At 35.3% G+C, this 17,169-nt stretch overlaps 3 protein-coding genes across 7 annotated transcripts; 1 reads left to right on the forward strand and 2 right to left on the reverse strand.

Annotated features, from left to right (window-relative positions):
- Positions 1–936: 936 nt before the first annotated feature.
- LOC114714808 (phosphatidate cytidylyltransferase, mitochondrial-like) lies at positions 937–6,445 on the reverse strand. Of its 3 annotated transcripts, none has more exons than XM_028899581.1 (11): positions 6,109–6,438; positions 5,664–5,778; positions 5,506–5,562; positions 5,331–5,393; positions 5,176–5,244; positions 4,850–4,942; positions 4,056–4,160; positions 3,903–3,980; positions 2,913–3,041; positions 1,579–1,684; positions 937–1,408 (listed from the first exon to the last, which is right to left on the reverse strand). In XM_028899581.1, exons 1-11 carry the CDS (start codon positions 6,231–6,233, stop codon positions 1,218–1,220), a joined length of 1,131 nt encoding a protein of 376 aa, XP_028755414.1. In that variant the 5' UTR covers positions 6,234–6,438; the 3' UTR covers positions 937–1,217. The 3 variants fall into 3 exon arrangements, with proteins under 3 accessions (XP_028755414.1, XP_028755428.1, XP_028755420.1); XM_028899587.1 differs by lacking the exon at positions 937–1,408 and adding an exon at positions 2,314–2,469 and having other exon boundaries at positions 1,602–1,684; positions 6,109–6,445; XM_028899595.1 differs by lacking the exon at positions 6,109–6,438 and having other exon boundaries at positions 5,506–5,577; positions 5,664–5,743.
- Positions 6,446–6,929: 484 nt separating this feature from the next.
- On the forward strand, positions 6,930–10,124 carry LOC114714825 (uncharacterized). Of its 2 annotated transcripts, none has more exons than XM_028899606.1 (8): positions 6,930–7,295; positions 7,801–7,973; positions 8,499–8,592; positions 8,805–8,915; positions 9,019–9,108; positions 9,316–9,401; positions 9,512–9,576; positions 9,853–10,124. In XM_028899606.1, exons 1-8 carry the CDS (start codon positions 6,972–6,974, stop codon positions 9,957–9,959), a joined length of 1,050 nt encoding a protein of 349 aa, XP_028755439.1. In that variant the 5' UTR covers positions 6,930–6,971; the 3' UTR covers positions 9,960–10,124. The 2 variants fall into 2 exon arrangements, with proteins under 2 accessions (XP_028755439.1, XP_028755443.1); XM_028899610.1 differs by having other exon boundaries at positions 7,211–7,295; positions 7,811–7,973.
- Positions 10,125–10,386: 262 nt separating this feature from the next.
- Positions 10,387–15,354, reverse strand: LOC114714792 (allantoate deiminase 2-like). 2 transcript variants are annotated; one of them, XM_028899568.1, is made up of 12 exons: positions 15,090–15,354; positions 14,312–14,403; positions 13,611–13,714; positions 13,452–13,536; positions 13,236–13,352; positions 12,834–12,943; positions 12,659–12,764; positions 12,469–12,555; positions 11,450–11,692; positions 11,207–11,332; positions 10,735–10,896; positions 10,387–10,655 (listed from the first exon to the last, which is right to left on the reverse strand). In XM_028899568.1, the coding sequence occupies exons 1-12, from the start codon at positions 15,226–15,228 to the stop codon at positions 10,536–10,538; spliced, it is 1,491 nt and encodes a 496-aa protein (XP_028755401.1). In that variant the 5' UTR covers positions 15,229–15,354; the 3' UTR covers positions 10,387–10,535. The 2 variants fall into 2 exon arrangements, with proteins under 2 accessions (XP_028755401.1, XP_028755407.1); XM_028899574.1 differs by lacking the exon at positions 15,090–15,354 and having other exon boundaries at positions 13,621–13,714.
- Positions 15,355–17,169: the final 1,815 nt, after the last annotated feature.

Raw genomic sequence — 17,169 nt, forward strand, 5'->3', positions numbered from 1 at the left:
TGTTTACATGTTCCTTAAATTAATTAATTTTTTTCAAATACATATTTAATCTCATTTAATTTTATATAAGTCATAATTTCGACCTCGTAGTATTATTTCCTTGTACCTAAAATGCTAGCATTAGTGGGGTTGGTATAAATCAACTCAAGATGTCATGTCAGGTTGAATCTCATTGATTGCGTCCCATAGCATTAATTTTCATCATAGTGAGAGAAAACAAAACAGAAAAATTCCAAAAAAATCTCCTTAAATTTAAAATTTAAAATTAATCTTATTTACTACATTTTAATAATAATAATTAATTATACTTAAAAACTAAATTCATATTCTTTAGTATTTCGTAATTTGATATTTTAAAATTTAAGATGTGTTGTTTTTTTTTGAAATTTTTCTTGGAAAAAAAAATACTGAGAAGCTAATAATTCATTATTTACACTATTTTCAATTCTCAATATAAAAGTTAGTTAACTAATTTAAATAGAATAAGAAAATTAGTTAAATTAGTTATTTATAATAAATAGATATTATCTTCTCCAAAATACCATTACTAATTATATGTATTAGCTATAATTATTATTTAATAAAATCTTTAAGATACGCAATTACGACGAGCGATTTTGGAGAAAAAAAAAAGAAGAATAAATATAACAGAAAAAATGAATTATGGGTCTTATATTTAAATCTAATTAAATGTTAAATTAGTTTTTATATTAAGGATGTAGTAATATGGAGACAAACTACGTTTATAAACATTTCCAGTATTAAGTTACCCAGCATTTCAATAGAAGGAAAAAAACCTCTTTAGGACTTGTTTGCATCCAAAACTCCAGATTACAAGAAAATATGGAAATCAGATGAAGAAATAAACGACCATATTCATGCTAATCCAAACCTGCTTCTCCACATATCAAGTGTTTACTATCTTCAGGCCAAGTGTTTACTATCAAGTTTCTCAATAGAATTATGACATATGAAGTAACATTTTCAGGAAATCCATAATGTGGAGCTAAGTCATTAAAAGATGTTCAAGTAACATCTTTTATTAAAGAACCTCAGATACAGAATTTTACCCAAAGTTCTGTCCAGAAGGCTATAGCTCCGCAACAGAGAAGCAAAATGGTGGAAAATGAAAGCAATACCAGTCTTTCTGCAAACTTCTCTTGGTCAATGATTAAGCAGGAAACTCTCATTTTAAGATTTCTAACTGACTAGAATCATCACCTCCAGGACTTCCAGGCTTTGCTCATTTTTTTGGCAAGATACCGGCTAGCGTTAACCCCACCGGAAGTCAGAAGGCCAGACACGGCTTGTCTTGCACTTGAAATCATAACTTTTCTCCTCAGAATTCCCTGCAAGCATTTTGCAGCCTCTTCTCTGGAGCTGAGAACAACGTCTCTTGTGATTTTTCCTGAAATCATTAAGTGTTTAATTATCTTTATCCACAATATGATATACACCTCTAATTAGATCTACTATTTCACTATCATCAACCACCAACGGCCTGGGAGTCCAAGTGGGGAAATATTTAAAGCTGAAACAATCCTTATGAAACAATTCTTTCTCATGAAGCAGGCATACCAGTTTCAATGACTTTTGTCTTCTCTCCTAACATCATACCCATCTGGTTTCTGATTGCAGGAGGAAGAGAAGAGACAAGAGAGCTAGCCGCTGATAAGTCACAATCCTGTTTTACAAGGAGAAATTAGTTCACTTGGATTATCCAACTCTAAAGATGTGACCTATGATGCATCAGAATACATAGAAGGGGATGAGAAGCGGTAAATATCTGAAAATATTGCTTCTATCTTACTCTTGTTCCTTTATAAATGGAAACATTTTTTTTGGGGGGGGGGGGGGGGATTGCTTCTTCATGACAAATCAAGGGGGTGTTTGGGGGGAGGGGGGGATTGATATCCAAACAGCCCCCAAGTAGCATTAAATAACAATTTCGACATAAGTAGAAGGAAACACAAGTTCACATGCATAGGTAATACGCATTACAGGTGATAACTCCGTATAATTTATTTATGTTTCAAGGAAGTTAAATCATGCCAATAGATTGAACATATTGATACCAAAAACAACAATACGTATTAAACTCTCCTCAAACTACAAAAATCAAACATCGAAATCTATGAAACTTCTATCCATTGGAGTTACAATGTTCTAATTCTGAGTGTTAGACAATGGTTAGATTGATACGTCTTTGTACCTGTGGTATTTGGCCCCTAGAATGGGATGAAAATGGTACTCGGTTTTCAAGGTTCTATTTTAAAAAAAATGGAACTAAAATTTAGGATTCTGTAGACATACTATAAACAGTTTGGGCTTCATCATCGAGCTCAAAGAGGGAACTTAAATTTCTTCAGGTGCTTGATAAAAAACAAAATGAACAATCTCGCCTTCACAGCTGAGGATGATAGTAATCTTCAAGGACCAGTTCACAATAGTGGCAGACCATGAAGAAACCTTAAATAACCACGGGCTTGATTAAAATAGAGAATAACATAACGTGGACGTATGCAGTTTATGGGATTCTACAGTCTATCCTTTCTACAGTTGGAGCCAGATAAAGTAATGTAATAGAATCAATGGCTTCCCTTCAATATTCTGCATATAGGCATCTAAAGAGAATCACTAATATAATGTAGAGAGTGATTAGGTTTAGTAAAGTTATGAACTATTATGGATTTTTGCTCCTTTTGTTTATTGGGAGGTCTTTTTGTTCAGTTTCATTTGATGATATCTTAATCTTATCAACCAGTGATTACATTGTTATTTCATCTGCAACAAAATATTTACTTCTATTTATTTAAAAAAAAAAACCATTGTTGGAGAAAATAATAAATCCAAAACTCAGCTTAGTTGATTAAACTTCAATCCTACATCGAAGAAAAATTAAATATAAATACCTGAAAGACTTGTACTCTGCGATTAGCACTGGATGAAAGTCTCAATAACTTCTTAGCCTCATACTCTTGAAGAAACGGTTTATACATTGAGTGGAATAGATCAAACTGGCCTGTTACAATCTTCTTCACCTGGATCAGATAGCAAATAGAGGAATCTTGGTGTAAGCATTAGGCAAATACGATGCATCTGCCTTCCTTGAGGAAAGAAGTTGCACCAATTACATGCAATTTACATGTTTGCCCCCAGTCCCCTGAAGGAAAAAGCAAGAAAGGATATATGCAGGAAATATTTCATTAATCTCAGTAGAGGAGACAACGATAACCATATTAACTTAAATCCAGTCAGTGACATGGATAAGCATTGGGTGGATCATATCATTAACATGACAACTGCAATTAATTTCACACTGCCTAATAAAAAGGCCATGAAGAAGTTAGGTTGAAGTGTCAACTCTAAATCACATGCAACCACCACAGTAAGATGAGGGGACTATTCCTGTGTATTTTTCTAAATTACTATAAATGAAAGAATAACTTTCATATAAGGCAGATATTTCAGACAAAATTAACCATGTATCTCACCAGAGTGGTAAAATATAGAATGATTTTACAATATAGTATATACAATTGACAACATTAAGCCTTTCCTTTTCTCCTGCTCAATGATCAAGTCAGTTTTCCTAAAGTTGAATATGACAAACAGTGAAGCGGAAGAGGAGGAGTACTTAAAAACATAATAAAAACAATCTTGTTCAAGCAGGTTGGTGCAGCAAGTCAAAGTCAAATTCGACACTCATGGAGGCATAACTCATGATCAACTCATTATACCATTATTACGTACAAAGTAATCCAAAATCTGCAACCAAATTGACATATAATTTCAGTAGATCGCCCAATTGATGGTATGGTATTAGGTAAGCATTGAGCCTCTATATATGGAAGACATCAATAGTTTCAAAATCTCAACAAAATGATGCAGTCAAGGTCTACCTTATTTTTATCCTCCGCAAATAGCATACGTAGGTCACCCACATATGAGAGGCTACACACCTTGGAATACAGATCTTCCTGCAAGAATATGCTTCAATTATTTCAGTTGTTTTGACTCCCCAAAATAATTAGTTAAAAATGAAAGAACTAAACCTCTGTGAATTCTGATGGAAGAAAGAGAAGAGCAGCTGATATTGCAGCTCTCAGGTTAACAGAATTGACGTTTGCAATGTCCAAATTATCTATCACTATATGAATCTGCATAGAGTGCACCCAAAGAACTAGGTCATGGATTAAAGTAAAATAGAGGACATGAAAAAGAATGAGAAAGATACAACACAACAATGTCAACAGGCTCTTATATGAATACTCTCAGAAGCTGCAGTCCGTTAAATTAGACTAACCAAGCAAGCCTCTAAAGGTAATAAATATACAGTCCGATTCAAGAAAGGATTGTCAGTTAAAAAAATGTATAAATAAAAGATTTTTTTTTAGAGCTTTGTAACGGGCAATATGCATCACTTTTTTTTTTTTTTGGGGGGGGGGGGGAGGATGGGGGAAGCATCACTGTTATGCGCTTAAGAGAAACAAGTCGTTGAGGCCTTGTCTTTGGCATTAAGTCTATCATAGCACATATTTGGATCAAAAAATTTGAGAAGACAATGAAAATAATGCTAAAACTAATGCTACAATTTTTCTGTTGAACAATAGAGACAGATTTCAAATAAACAAGTCTTTTAGGGCACCAAAAAGAAGAATTCAGCCAGCTAGCACCGTTCATTACTTATTTATTTATCTTCACCAGCATCTTACCTTTCAAATCGGAAACAACTATCCATCTATTGATTAGACATCTGCAGTTGCATATCGGCACTTCCAAAAGTAGGAACCCCAAGTCAAACAATTGTAAAATGGAAGATAAGGGTAAAGAAGCAAAATAAACATACTGGTTTTTGCAAACGACCGCTCAAGTAAAACCTCTCCCAACACAGTACATCTTGAAGTAAGTCATCAATTCGAACAACCCCGTATTTGAACATCTGTGTAAATTTGTTGATAAATTAGGGAACAGATGACATTTATCATGACTCAGCAAAACTAAAGAAAATAAATATTCACATGATGGACAGTCTAAAAAGATGACAACATATAAAACTGACAATTGTGAGCTATTAAATATGTGATGTGATTATGAGTATTTAGTTCGTTAACATTTTTTTTTCTTTTTTTACCAACACTTGTTCACATAATTGAGTTTTCAAGCTAGGAGTACCTTTCTGTTCCAACTAACAAAAGGGTTGAAATGCACGCCAACGCCAATTTTATCCGCAACTTCGGTAACCTTACATATGTTATCAAGATTTAGCATCAGAATAAGTGGTTAGCATAAATCAGTTCAACTATACATGAACAGAAAGAGGGAAATACCAGTCTTGCCCCGCCAAGGTGCACCATCCACGATGCATAGTGATTTCTGTTCAATTTCAGGTTCTATGCGGTGCCGTTGCACAGTGGAGGAAAAGGAAGCACAGAGAAAAAAACTAACTCCATAAGGCATACGTAACACTAGTATAAGTGCACAAGACATCATATCATATATTACCTCGGAATGCCACCGGTAGGGATCTGATACGCCAAGAATGTAGTCTGTCATGGTTGACTAGAAAACCAATATCTTCAAAATTGAAAGCGAATAATTCGAAGAAAAGATTTGATAGGAAATAATGAAGAAAACTTGCGAGTTCAAGCCAGAAACGAAACCTTGGCTTGGTTGTTTGGATGAAGAGATGAGCCATAGACGCAGGCAAACTCTACAGGGGGAAGGATTTTGAGAAAACTTCTAAATTCTGATTTGTTCTCATCCTCCATGATGTTACTGGATCAAAGTTCAAACATAAATTGACAGTCACCTCATGTCAGCACATGAAAAATTCACATGAGACACTGGTTTCACAAACGTATTCCTAGCGATCAAAGAAGTATATTTTCCTTGCATGCAGATGAAATAACAGTGCTAGAAAGTGAAACTTCAACATTCCCCATTAAAAACGGTTCAGGCGGAACGGAAATTTCTTCGAACACTTAATGCGCAAGAAAAAAGCGGTCCATAAATTTGGAACGGCATAAAGAATAGCATCTCTGGTGAATCTTTGTGAAGGTTCTTCCTCTAAAGTAGAGTGGCTTCAATTTTATGCTCTCAACCTACCTCTCATACGTGGAATCGCCCTCCATATTGGTGTTTGTGACAACATTCCTGAAGCTGAGATATTTATATGGCCTTCGATTAGCTTGAAGAACTGGATTTTGCAAAGTATGTGTCCTCTCCTCCATGGGCGCCAAGCTGCCAACCCCGGCTCATATGCGTCGCATTTTCAATCAAAAACCACCGGTCCAAACTTTAAAAACCAATAAAATAAACCAATCAATTGCATTTTTTTTTTCTTGACTATTTTGCAAGTGATTAACAGACGAAAATGGCTCCGAAAAAACTAGCCTTGGCTTCTGGGTCTATTTTCAAGTCGGGTCAAGATCAAGACCACTGGAACTCCTTGTCACCTTTTTTTTTTTTCCATTAATTATGCTGTGATTATTATAATTATATTATACTTTTCGATCCTTAATATAAGACTCAATTCTTGAGTTAGTTTTGATTTTAAATATAAGGCACATTTCTCATATTTATCAATTTTTTTTAAATTACCTTTATATATACTCCCTAACTATAATTAAGTAGAAGACGAAGTGCGGATATTAAAAAAAATGATTATGGTGTTTTAAGAAAAATATATCACTTTTATAATTAATTAACTTATTTAATTTTTTAATTTAACCAAATTAATTAAATGAGTTTTATATTAAAAATTGGACGAGTAATTCCTTGTAATTTTCATAATACTATATTTTTCTAACAATCATTTGTTTTGTCAATTTTGCCGTATCTTCCTACTGGCTTACGCTTTGTGAACTGATTGGTTCTGTAGAAATTTTGTCAAGTAATTCCACAGAAATATTCTCAGCACTTCAGTCAACAAAGCTCAAAAAGAGTTTTCTTCAAAAAATCAAATCTTTATGATGGGAAGCACTTCGTGTTTCACTACCATCGCTGTTTTCAAACCTCAAAATCCTTCTCGACATTTCTCTAAACTTTCTAACATTGTCTGTTGCCCCTTGTCTAAATCCCCAAATTTGCTCTTCTCTACCTCCACGAGTTCCGATTCGGGAATCAGATTAAAGTCAGCAACATTGTTGCCAAGGGCGACCCCTTTGCAGGTATCAGAAGATGCTCCCATAGAAGAATCGGAGCCTTCATCTCCTAAAACAATTGGCCAACATGACCTATTGATTGTGGGTCCTGGAGTTCTGGGTCGTTTGGTAGCAGAGAAATGGCGGGAGGTACTGTGCTACAGTTTCATATTTCTGTAGTGTTTGTCACTTATGATTCCTGCATGCAGATATTTCTTTGTGCTTTAAGATAATGTGATGATAACAAGAGCGTGAGAGCATAGATGTGACTGAAACATGAAGTTATGACTATGATTTATGATCTATGAAGCGCACGTAAAAAACATAGTACTGTGGTGTCAGAGACTCAAAGCGCACTTAGACCCCATTTTCAATTTAAACTAGCTTCAATTTTAGATGGGAATTCTGAAAAACAAATAAACAGCTTAGTCGATAAATAGTAAAGTAACAGTATTTGTTATTCTACTTTAATTTTACATATATTGCTCTTGCATTCTACATGTTTGTCATGTTTGCCCTATTCATATTGTATCATGTCTGTTTTCGTATCAGTATTAGCACTTCTTTGTTTACGAGCCCTTTCTTCAGATTTATGGTGAGGTGAAGTGTTACCGTGAAATTTTTTGGCACTCTTAACATATGTGCACGCACGCAGGAAACTCCAGGTTGCCAGGTTTATGGGCAGACAAGGACCGCCGATCATCATGATGAATTGATTCAAATGTGTATCAATCCGTCTCTGAAATGGACGGAATCTACTCACAAGTTTCCTTATGTTATTTATTGTGCTCCACCTTCCCGGACCTCTGACTATTCTGGAAACATCAGGTGAGAAGCAGAAGCCATTCCATGATTTGATGGAAGTGTTATGATTTTGTCACAATTATGTGTTGAAATGTTAACTGTTCCAGCAAGCTTAAGGCTTGAAGTGGGTTATCTTGTTCTGTTTGGGAACTTTTCTCTTTTATGGGTTAGAACTTAAGTATTCTGCTTCACTTTGTAAACAGTCTACTATGAGACTATAGCTAAAGGAAGTTGTGCTCGCGTTGATGTATAGTTTTGATGTTAGTTTATCTATACATGGACTATTGTTGTCCAGATCAACTTTCTTCTTCATTACAACTTGGTTATCACCAGCCTGAAATAAAATGACACTCGCGTTGATGTATAGTTTTGATGTTAGTTTATATATACATGGACTATTGTTGTCCAGATCAACTTTCTTCTTCATTACAACTTGGTTATCACCAGCCTGAAATAAAATGACAATTACTAGGAAAAGGAAAATGTGCCTTAGTGTTGTGACTATCATATTATGAACCCAAACATTGATATTGATTGTTGATCAATCAGGCAAGCTGCATTAAGCTGGAGTGGTGAAGGTTCCTTCCTTTTTACATCAAGTTCTGCTCCATATGATCGTAACGATAATGGACCATGTGATGAGGTAGGTGACATATCGAAATATCAGTTTTTTGGGCCAGCTATCACCCTTCCTTTCTTTCTTTCCCTTTTGAATCAAGGGAATTATGCTTGGTTACTTTAAGAAATTGGCTTCTCTTTCAAAACAATGTTATTTTGACCGCTTTGATTTGCGCAAATATACTTGAACGTTTGTTGACAGTCCTTCACATAGGATTTTATATACCCTCCTTGTAGGATACTCCAGCCGTGCCGATTGGGAGGAGCCCCAGAACAGATATTCTTCTAAATGCTGAAAATGTGGTGCTGGAGTCTGGTGGTTGCGTTCTGAGATTGGCAGGGCTTTATATATCCTTTCTGGAATTCAAGATATTAGCATTACAAGAACTCTTTAATCTGATTTGTTATTGATTTTTTATTTGTGTCTCTCCCCAACCTTGACATATTACACAAAGCAGATAGAGGTGCACACAATTACTGGTTAGAAAAGGGCATTGTAGATAGTCGTCCTGATCACATCCTGAATCTCATACATTATGAGGTCAGAGTTTCTTTCATCTCTAGCTACTTTTCTGTATTTTATGAACAATGATCTGGTGTTCCCAATTCTTTTTCATATCTGTATTTCATGCCATGAAGTTGCTTTAATATTTTCTTCAGCAAATGGTTCACATATCTGTAGCCATTCAGTAATGGTTATTTTGATGAAGAGGATGCTCATTCTGACACACTTCCATTTCCACCCCAGGATGCTGCTTCCCTTGCAGTTGCAATCCTGAAGAAAAAAATTCGAGGAAAGATTTTCTTGGGTTGTGATAATCATCCTTTATCTAGGTTATATGCCATCTCTGTAATCTTGCAAATCCCATTCTGATTTCTCTCATATCTCTGGCTGCATTTTCTATTTAAACTCTCGTTCTACCCGGTATTCTTTATGTTTGCAGGCAAGAAATGATGGACCTAATTAATAGAAGTGGGAAGTTCAGTAAAAAATTTGATAAATTCACTGGTCAGTCCGTTTCTTCTTGTGAAATTTATACCTCAAGTTTGCTGCCATTATTTTCTCGGCGATGTTCTTCATGTGATTGTCACCACTTTCTGGAATAAAAGTATAACACATCAATATTTTCCATAACTCATTTTTGGTTCCTTAAAATTTCTTCCTCACAGGGGAATTTTGTAGAAGATTTCTGCAACAATCACTTCAAATCAGTAACTTTTTAAGTGCTTTTCTTTCTTTATGCATAAATTTTCATTCTGATTGATGTTTACCTTGCCATTTCAGGAACTAATGATCCTCTTGGTAAGAGATTGAACAACTCCAAAACTCGCAAGGAAATAGGGTGGGAGCCAAAGTACTCTAGCTTTGCTCATTTCCTTGAGACCATATGAAGAACTCTTTTTAAGTTCATCTTTAATCAGTGTGAAGTAACGCATCACTTAGAGAAGGGCCGTCAGTTGCTTATTTCATGTGAAACATTGACTCAGACTCATTTGATCATTCAGCATTTCTTAATGTCAACGTCACTCCTAGAAAGGTTATTCTCATTTCTAAAATGACGCGCTCGAGCTTCCTTTGGTATAAGGGAATTGAATTCTCATTCTCTTGATCCTTCTTGTAATGTCTTGTAGTCTTCAATCATTCAGTCTTTCTGAGTTTAAGCTTAATGTATTAGATGTAATCAGGATATTCTGGTGTCATTATCAGAACAATGTGTAAGGTCCATTAGTGCGATAAGCAATATGCTAAATTATATACATTTGTGAGATTTTCACTCAACCTGCTCCCCTTTCCTTTTATCTCCAAAGAAGTGGCAAATTTGGGGCTCATTAGGCATGGCATAATAACTCAACTCATTTACACAAGGACACAGAAGCTACTACAGAAACAGTATCGTCTTGAATGTAAATTCAATGGATTAACCAATAATTACACCTTAAAGCTACATTATTATTATTTACAATTTATTATAAGGTTTCAAGAAATGACAAGATTGCTAAACTGGCTGCCCAGACGTCACTGTCCAGCACATGTTCCTCTGGTGAGTGACTTATGCCTCCACGACAACGCACAAAGAGCATTCCCACCTGTTCAAATTCTTACTCATTGTCACATCCTGCTGGGGAAATTACATATCAACTAGCAAACAGAGAAGAGAAATGTAACCTTGGTTAAATGAGACATGGCCATTGCATCATGCCCGGCTCCACTCATTAGGACTGGCACTTCACCTTGAATGTCGCCCTCCATTCTCTTGAGTGTTGAGTAGGCCGCAGACTTAAGCTGTGAACTCAGTTCAGAATCACAAGCCACAGCACCTGCATCATGCTGAGGTCAACAGCAAAGAAAGTCATTGACCATACTTCCTTAAACGTTATAGCAAGGTTTTCACTTAAGAGTTTCAGCTTGTATGTTTAAATAATCTAACATGATATCAAAGTCTGCATAACTATGTGTTTATTAGTTCAACCACCACCAGTGTTGAGTGGTTTTTCCATTTGGTGTCAGTCCAAAAAATAAGGCAGTTAAATCTTTGTCATTCTAATAATAGGTTCAAAACAAGATACGGAAGGTTTATAACTCTTCCATACGTCAAATCCAAGGGAATGCTATTCAACAAACAAATGATGGCCCATACCTTGCGTTCGATGTTACAGGAAACAGAACGCTTGTCACATATCTGATACATGCGCCTAGATAATTCGTAAATGACAGCCTCGCGTCCAGTATCATCCATTGCTCGTATGTCCACAGTATATGTGACCTGCAGCAATATGGTATATTATCATCGAAGTTACTAACTCTGACTATAAGGAGGAATATAAGGCATTCCCACTTGGACTTCTTCAGGTCAGCAGCGTTTGAGAGATTTAGCTCTTGCCTGGCCTGGAATGACATTACTGGCACTTGGCCATGTTGATATTTCACCTACTGTACAGACAAGAGAACTTGAAAGTGATTTCACCGAATTATCTCCACATTGATGACCATAAGAAAGGTACTCTTCAGGATTTTTACAGAGGCTTTCCAGAGTTAAAATCAATTCAGCTGCAGCAGCCATAGGGTCTTGGCGCATAGACATTGGGACTGTTCCAGCATGACCTTGTGAACCTCTCACTGTAACCTGCATAGATGATGATTTTTAAGTAAATTAAGATCAGAATGAGAAGGGTCACACCAGTAAGGATGTTTTCACATGTAAGGGGTTTGACGTGTTATGACCCTGCTAGGTTCTCTGAGCATCCGAATTCGGTACTCTCCTCATCCATAAGATGATATCTTAATCATCTAGATTTGATCTGAACTGTCTAGCTTTAAAATTAAAAAAAAAAAATTATTTAGCAGTTAGAAGATTATTTTACATTATGCACCTGTTTAAATAAAAAATTATTCATATATTAAGAATAAAATAAAAGATAGACTGTTCAATTTTAATGTGAATGGTACATATTAAAAGATGTTTGACCAAAAAAAAGGGTACAGATTAAAAGATGAGAATAGAGCATGGAAGCCAAATTTGTAGCACTCCCTGATATACTCAATATCAAACATAAATTAAAGACACCTAATGCCCTGTCTACTAAAATCGAATCTCTCAATTCTAGTTCATTTCATTTAGCTTGTGGTATTATTTTGGTACCGTTTTAGTGCGCCACCTAGATTTCCTGAGAACTCTTCTTTATCCCCTAATGAAATGCAGAGCCCAGCTCAACTCAGCATGAAGAAAGCTCCTATTTGAAATCTGACCTATGATATTTGTGTTGCACGGCCGTGTAGATTTATACTAGCAGTTAAGTTGGATCGTTTGCAGTAATAGATCAGAAGCATGTGTTTTACATTATCCTTTTCTAGTGAGTGCCATTTAGATAAAGTTCAGGCTGAAATGTTTTAAATGTTCACCTTCAATCGAGTCTGGCCAGCTATGCCTTTAACCACACCAAGGGGATAACCAAACCGTTCTAGCACAGGACCTTGCTCAATGTGAACCTGCAGCCGGGAAAAAATGTGCACATAGATTTTCAATTAGAACGCTTCAGAGATTATGGAGAAAAACAGCTGTATAGTTGAAGAAAGCAAATTTCTGCTATACCTCAACATATCCCCAAACAGATGTTGGGTCATACTTGAGCTTTGAAAGACTCTCCTCTGTGACTTCTAAAGAGTTCTCCTTAAGAACATCTTCCACTGCCATGCCCCTGTATATGAGAGAGATTCAATATAAGAAATTTCATTGGAGACATAACCAGGAAGTCACTAGCTGAAACCTCTTGTCAGTTGTCTTTAAAGCTTTTGCTGGTAAAATTCCTGCTATAGCGCCGCTGCCCAAGAAGGTAGTTTGAAACCTCACTCCTTCTTCATCACTAAAAGCAATCACCTGCAGGATTAACTTAAGGACATGAATTAAGATGACGTGAAGAAAAACGAAGCCTAGCTTCTAACATGTCCAGTGTTTTCCTTCACATCTTATGAAATGATATTTCTTGGGGCATATCCTTTTTAATGAGCACAAATTAGTGTTGCATTTTTGGTAAAATTGAAAAGGAACATAGATGGGATGCACTACAAACACTTTTCAACTTAACCTTTGAATTTTTTTTTTTTTTTTGGGGCCAAAATTTAACCTTTGAATATCATAACTTTTATAACTGAGAAGTTACAAGGCTAACCTCGACAGGGCGCCTTAGCTGACCAAGTTTTCCAGTCATATGCAAAGCCTTTAATGCAGACAATGCAGAGATTATTCCAAGTGATCCATCAAACATCCCAGCATCAACGACAGTATCCTAATCAAAAGAATAAGAAAACACTAATATAGATAGGGGAAAAAGTTTCACCAATGGTTAAGACATATAATACAAGTTTCGAGGACATAAATGCGTCACCATGTGAGAACCAATCAATAAAGCCTCAGCATCTGCATTTGCACCCTCCGCCCGACCATGAACATTCCCCATTTCGTCCACCCACCTGGACATAGGCATAATCATCAGTCCAACTTCCAAAAACCAAATGTTCAGAGCTCAAGAAGCCAAAAAGCTGACGTTCTCAAACCAGCATCTTCCATCCATGCTCGAATAAGATTGATTGCCCTCATGGATGCCGGACTCAAAAATGTCCTCTCCAAATAGTCACGAGCATCGCTTACCTGTTCATCCAGCAGCAACATTAACTTTTAAGAATGAATACAGTCAATCTTATGATACACCAGCTACCAGAACGGAATAACCTCCAAGTACAGGTAATTTGAAGAAATACCAAAGCTACCAATTAAAATCTACTAGTCATGGCGGTTCACAATATCAAATAAAAAAATAAATAAAAAAACACACACACACACACACACATTCCCATTCTTAAGTTTTTGCTATTAGATTCTTTAATACAATAATTATATGAGAAGAATCATTTTCTAAGGTGTCAATACTAAAGTGCGAAGTTTTATCATATGTTCACATATCATCCTTTTATCAGAGAACTGATAGTCAGCACCCCCAAAAAAAAAAAAAAACTTTACATAGGTATTGTGGTTCACATTATTGCCAAAACTTTGATAAGGGTAGAATTTTTATTAAATTGGGGAAAAAAGTAGAATTTCGGAAAAAGCCATGCTTTTGAAACTGTCAGAGATTTCAACTGATATATGAAACTTGGTTACACAATACACAGGTCCCAGAATGTTACTAGTAGTAATTTAGATTGAAAAATCATAACACATAATCAAGGAGGAGTTTAGCTTAGTTACCTTTCCAAGTTCATAGAGTCGAGCCACTGCCTCATCTCTTAGAATTTTGGGGAATAAATCGCTTCTGTTTTCTAAATCTTCAGTTCCATTACCTAATCATTGCAAACAAGTGAACAACTACTTAGCACGTCCATCGAGTCATGGCCAATCCATCAGCAAGAAATATGAATGTTTCTTTATTTTTTAAATCGTTTTCTTAAATAGTGGGTTTCTTATCATAAATCAACGGACGAATCCCAATTGTCAATGCTAGAGTATTCATCACTGCCTTTTCTTTTTGCAAACAGAGATCTGGCCTGCAGATAAAGGAGCCCATATCCTGCTATGACCATTCCGATCCATTTATAAATGATTTGAACATAGACGTCAACGTTAAAGTATTAAACTATCACTCATCATTGTCAATAATAAGAGTTGAGAAGCTTCAAGTCAATACAAATCCGCCTGGCTGAATCTTTCAAAAGGTATTCAGAAAATAAAATTATAAATGTAACCACCACGTGAGACAGTGCATCCTCTCGCGAAAGTTCAAAAGCAACTTAATATCAAAAAGAATGATCATGATAAAAACAAATCAAATCGGTTCAACTCTTAAGAACTAATCAGAAACATGAGCAAGTGGAAAACTTGACTTGGACCCAAAAGACACACCGAGGCAGACATGAGAAACAAAATACCCCCAGTAAAACTAGCCTCAACTCCTTTCTTTTCTGAGATTTACATCGTCAGGATACGTACGGCAAGTTGCAAAAGAAAACAAAACGGAAGTGAAAATTACCAGAAAACACAAAGGCAGAAGAGGAAGAAGATAAGAGACAGAAGAAGAAGAAAAAGAAGAGGCGGTGGGGGATCAAAATCGAGGAAGAGCAATAAGTGGGTTCACGAGATTTGAAGCATCTGATAATGGAGCAAGTCATGGTGGGTTCGAGAAGGAGAAGGAGAAGCAGGGAGGGGCAGAGCTTGGCTGATGATTCGTTCTCCCACGGCTTCTTCTCAATCTCAAGTTCTCAACCAAGGCAGGTTACTACTACACGTTGAGCTTTTGTGCTTGTGGTGGTGATGGTGGCGGCTCCTCTTGAGCCATGGGATGGACTTATCACATGCACGAGCCTCAGCCGGGTGGGACCCGCACGTGAATCCACTGACCACTGAAACCAGTGTCGCTTTTCATCCACGGCTCATGGGACCAGAATATTCACCTATCTTTGCTTTCTTTTTCTTTCTTTTTTTAATATTAATTTTATGTACCCTTTGATCCTCCTTCCAGTCTTTTTAGTTTTTAATTATCCTACCTGTTTTTTTTTTTACAACTTTTGTCCCTTTTTTTTATATAATACTCTCCCCACAATACTATAAAATATTAGAAAATCACTTCTTCTTCTTTTTTTTACCAAAAGTTACAAAATCTTTTTAGACATAACTCTTGTCAATAATTTTTTTCTCAACCCCTAATAAATAATTTAACCATTAATAAATTTAATTAAGAATAGATTTGGAAAGAGGGAAAAAAAAATTAGACATAAATAAGTTGCATAAATTTGACAATGGAGTATCATGAGAACTGTAAACCATTAGCTTTTTTACGTCACCATTCCGTCGTCCAACCTCGAAGACATTAGTGAATAATGATAGATAGATTGATAATGTAAGGCCGTTGATAAAAAATACTTATCAGATCTTAAATATAAGACTTTTATATAGTGTATATAAGGGTTTTATATTTATAATTAAAAAAGTAACATAGAAATGGTTCCAATAATAGCATTACATGGAGGCTGAAGTAAGGACATAGCATACTTAAAGCATAGCCTAACCTATTTAGTAAATAAGCCAAATTCACATTCAAGTTTATTTATATAAACATGTCATGCCTATTTTCTTAAGATCTGACTTACAAGTTTGGCCTATTTAGTTTTTTTTTTAAAATTTGCACTATTATATACTACCTCCGGTCCTTATTATAAGACCCCGTTTGACTTTTTGTTTGGTCCTAATTATAAGACCCCAATCCATTTTGTCTCTCATATTTATGCATTTTTTTTCAAGATAATCCTTCTAATAATGATAGTTCTAGTCAATATACTTAATTAGCAAGGATATTTTAGGAATGACAACACTTATTTATTACAAATAACTAACTTAACTTACTTCCTTAATCTCCTCAAATAAGTCAACTGGGTCTTATAATTAGGACCGGAGGTAGTATAATACAATCTCAATCATGTGTGCATTGTAGCTATTTTTTATGAAAATCTCTTTCCTATGAGCTATCAATAAAGATACTTAAGTTTGGCCCAAAAAAAAAAAAAAGAATAGAGATTCTTAGAGGAAAAATTATAAATTTTTTGCCACGTATAAGTATCCTCTTTTAAAAACAATCTTATTCAAGTCGTTATTAGACATTAATATAGGTACCTCTTCTAACGAAAAAAATCTGAACTTTAATTTGTCACGTTACGAAGAACTAGTTTTTTTATTAGACTTAACTCTTATTGATAAAAAATCATAAATTTAATAAACAAAGTAAATTGGAATTTTAGGATTAGGATTAAACTTCTTGTCTGGAAATAAAGTTGTTAAATGAGTGTCATATTGGGGGTAGTAGTAGTAATAGTACTAATAATAATAATAATAATAATAATAATAATGTGGAGCACAATATCAGTTAAATATTTTATCAGGCTTTATTATTGAGCGGATAAAAATTAATGCTTTTCCAGGAGGACTGGAAAGTGACATGTTTAAGAGAAAACGCAGAGGCATGACATGAGGCATGCTTCGGGCCTCAATTTTAAATTTCTTAAGATGATAATAAACTCAATCTAAGTATAGTTTATCCATTTTAGTACACAATTTAT

The sequence above is a fragment of the Neltuma alba genome, unplaced genomic scaffold (assembly GCF_004799145.2).
Source record: "Neltuma alba isolate B1F8T4 unplaced genomic scaffold, ASM479914v2 tig00001968_pilon, whole genome shotgun sequence".
Lineage (NCBI taxonomy): Eukaryota > Viridiplantae > Streptophyta > Magnoliopsida > Fabales > Fabaceae > Neltuma > Neltuma alba.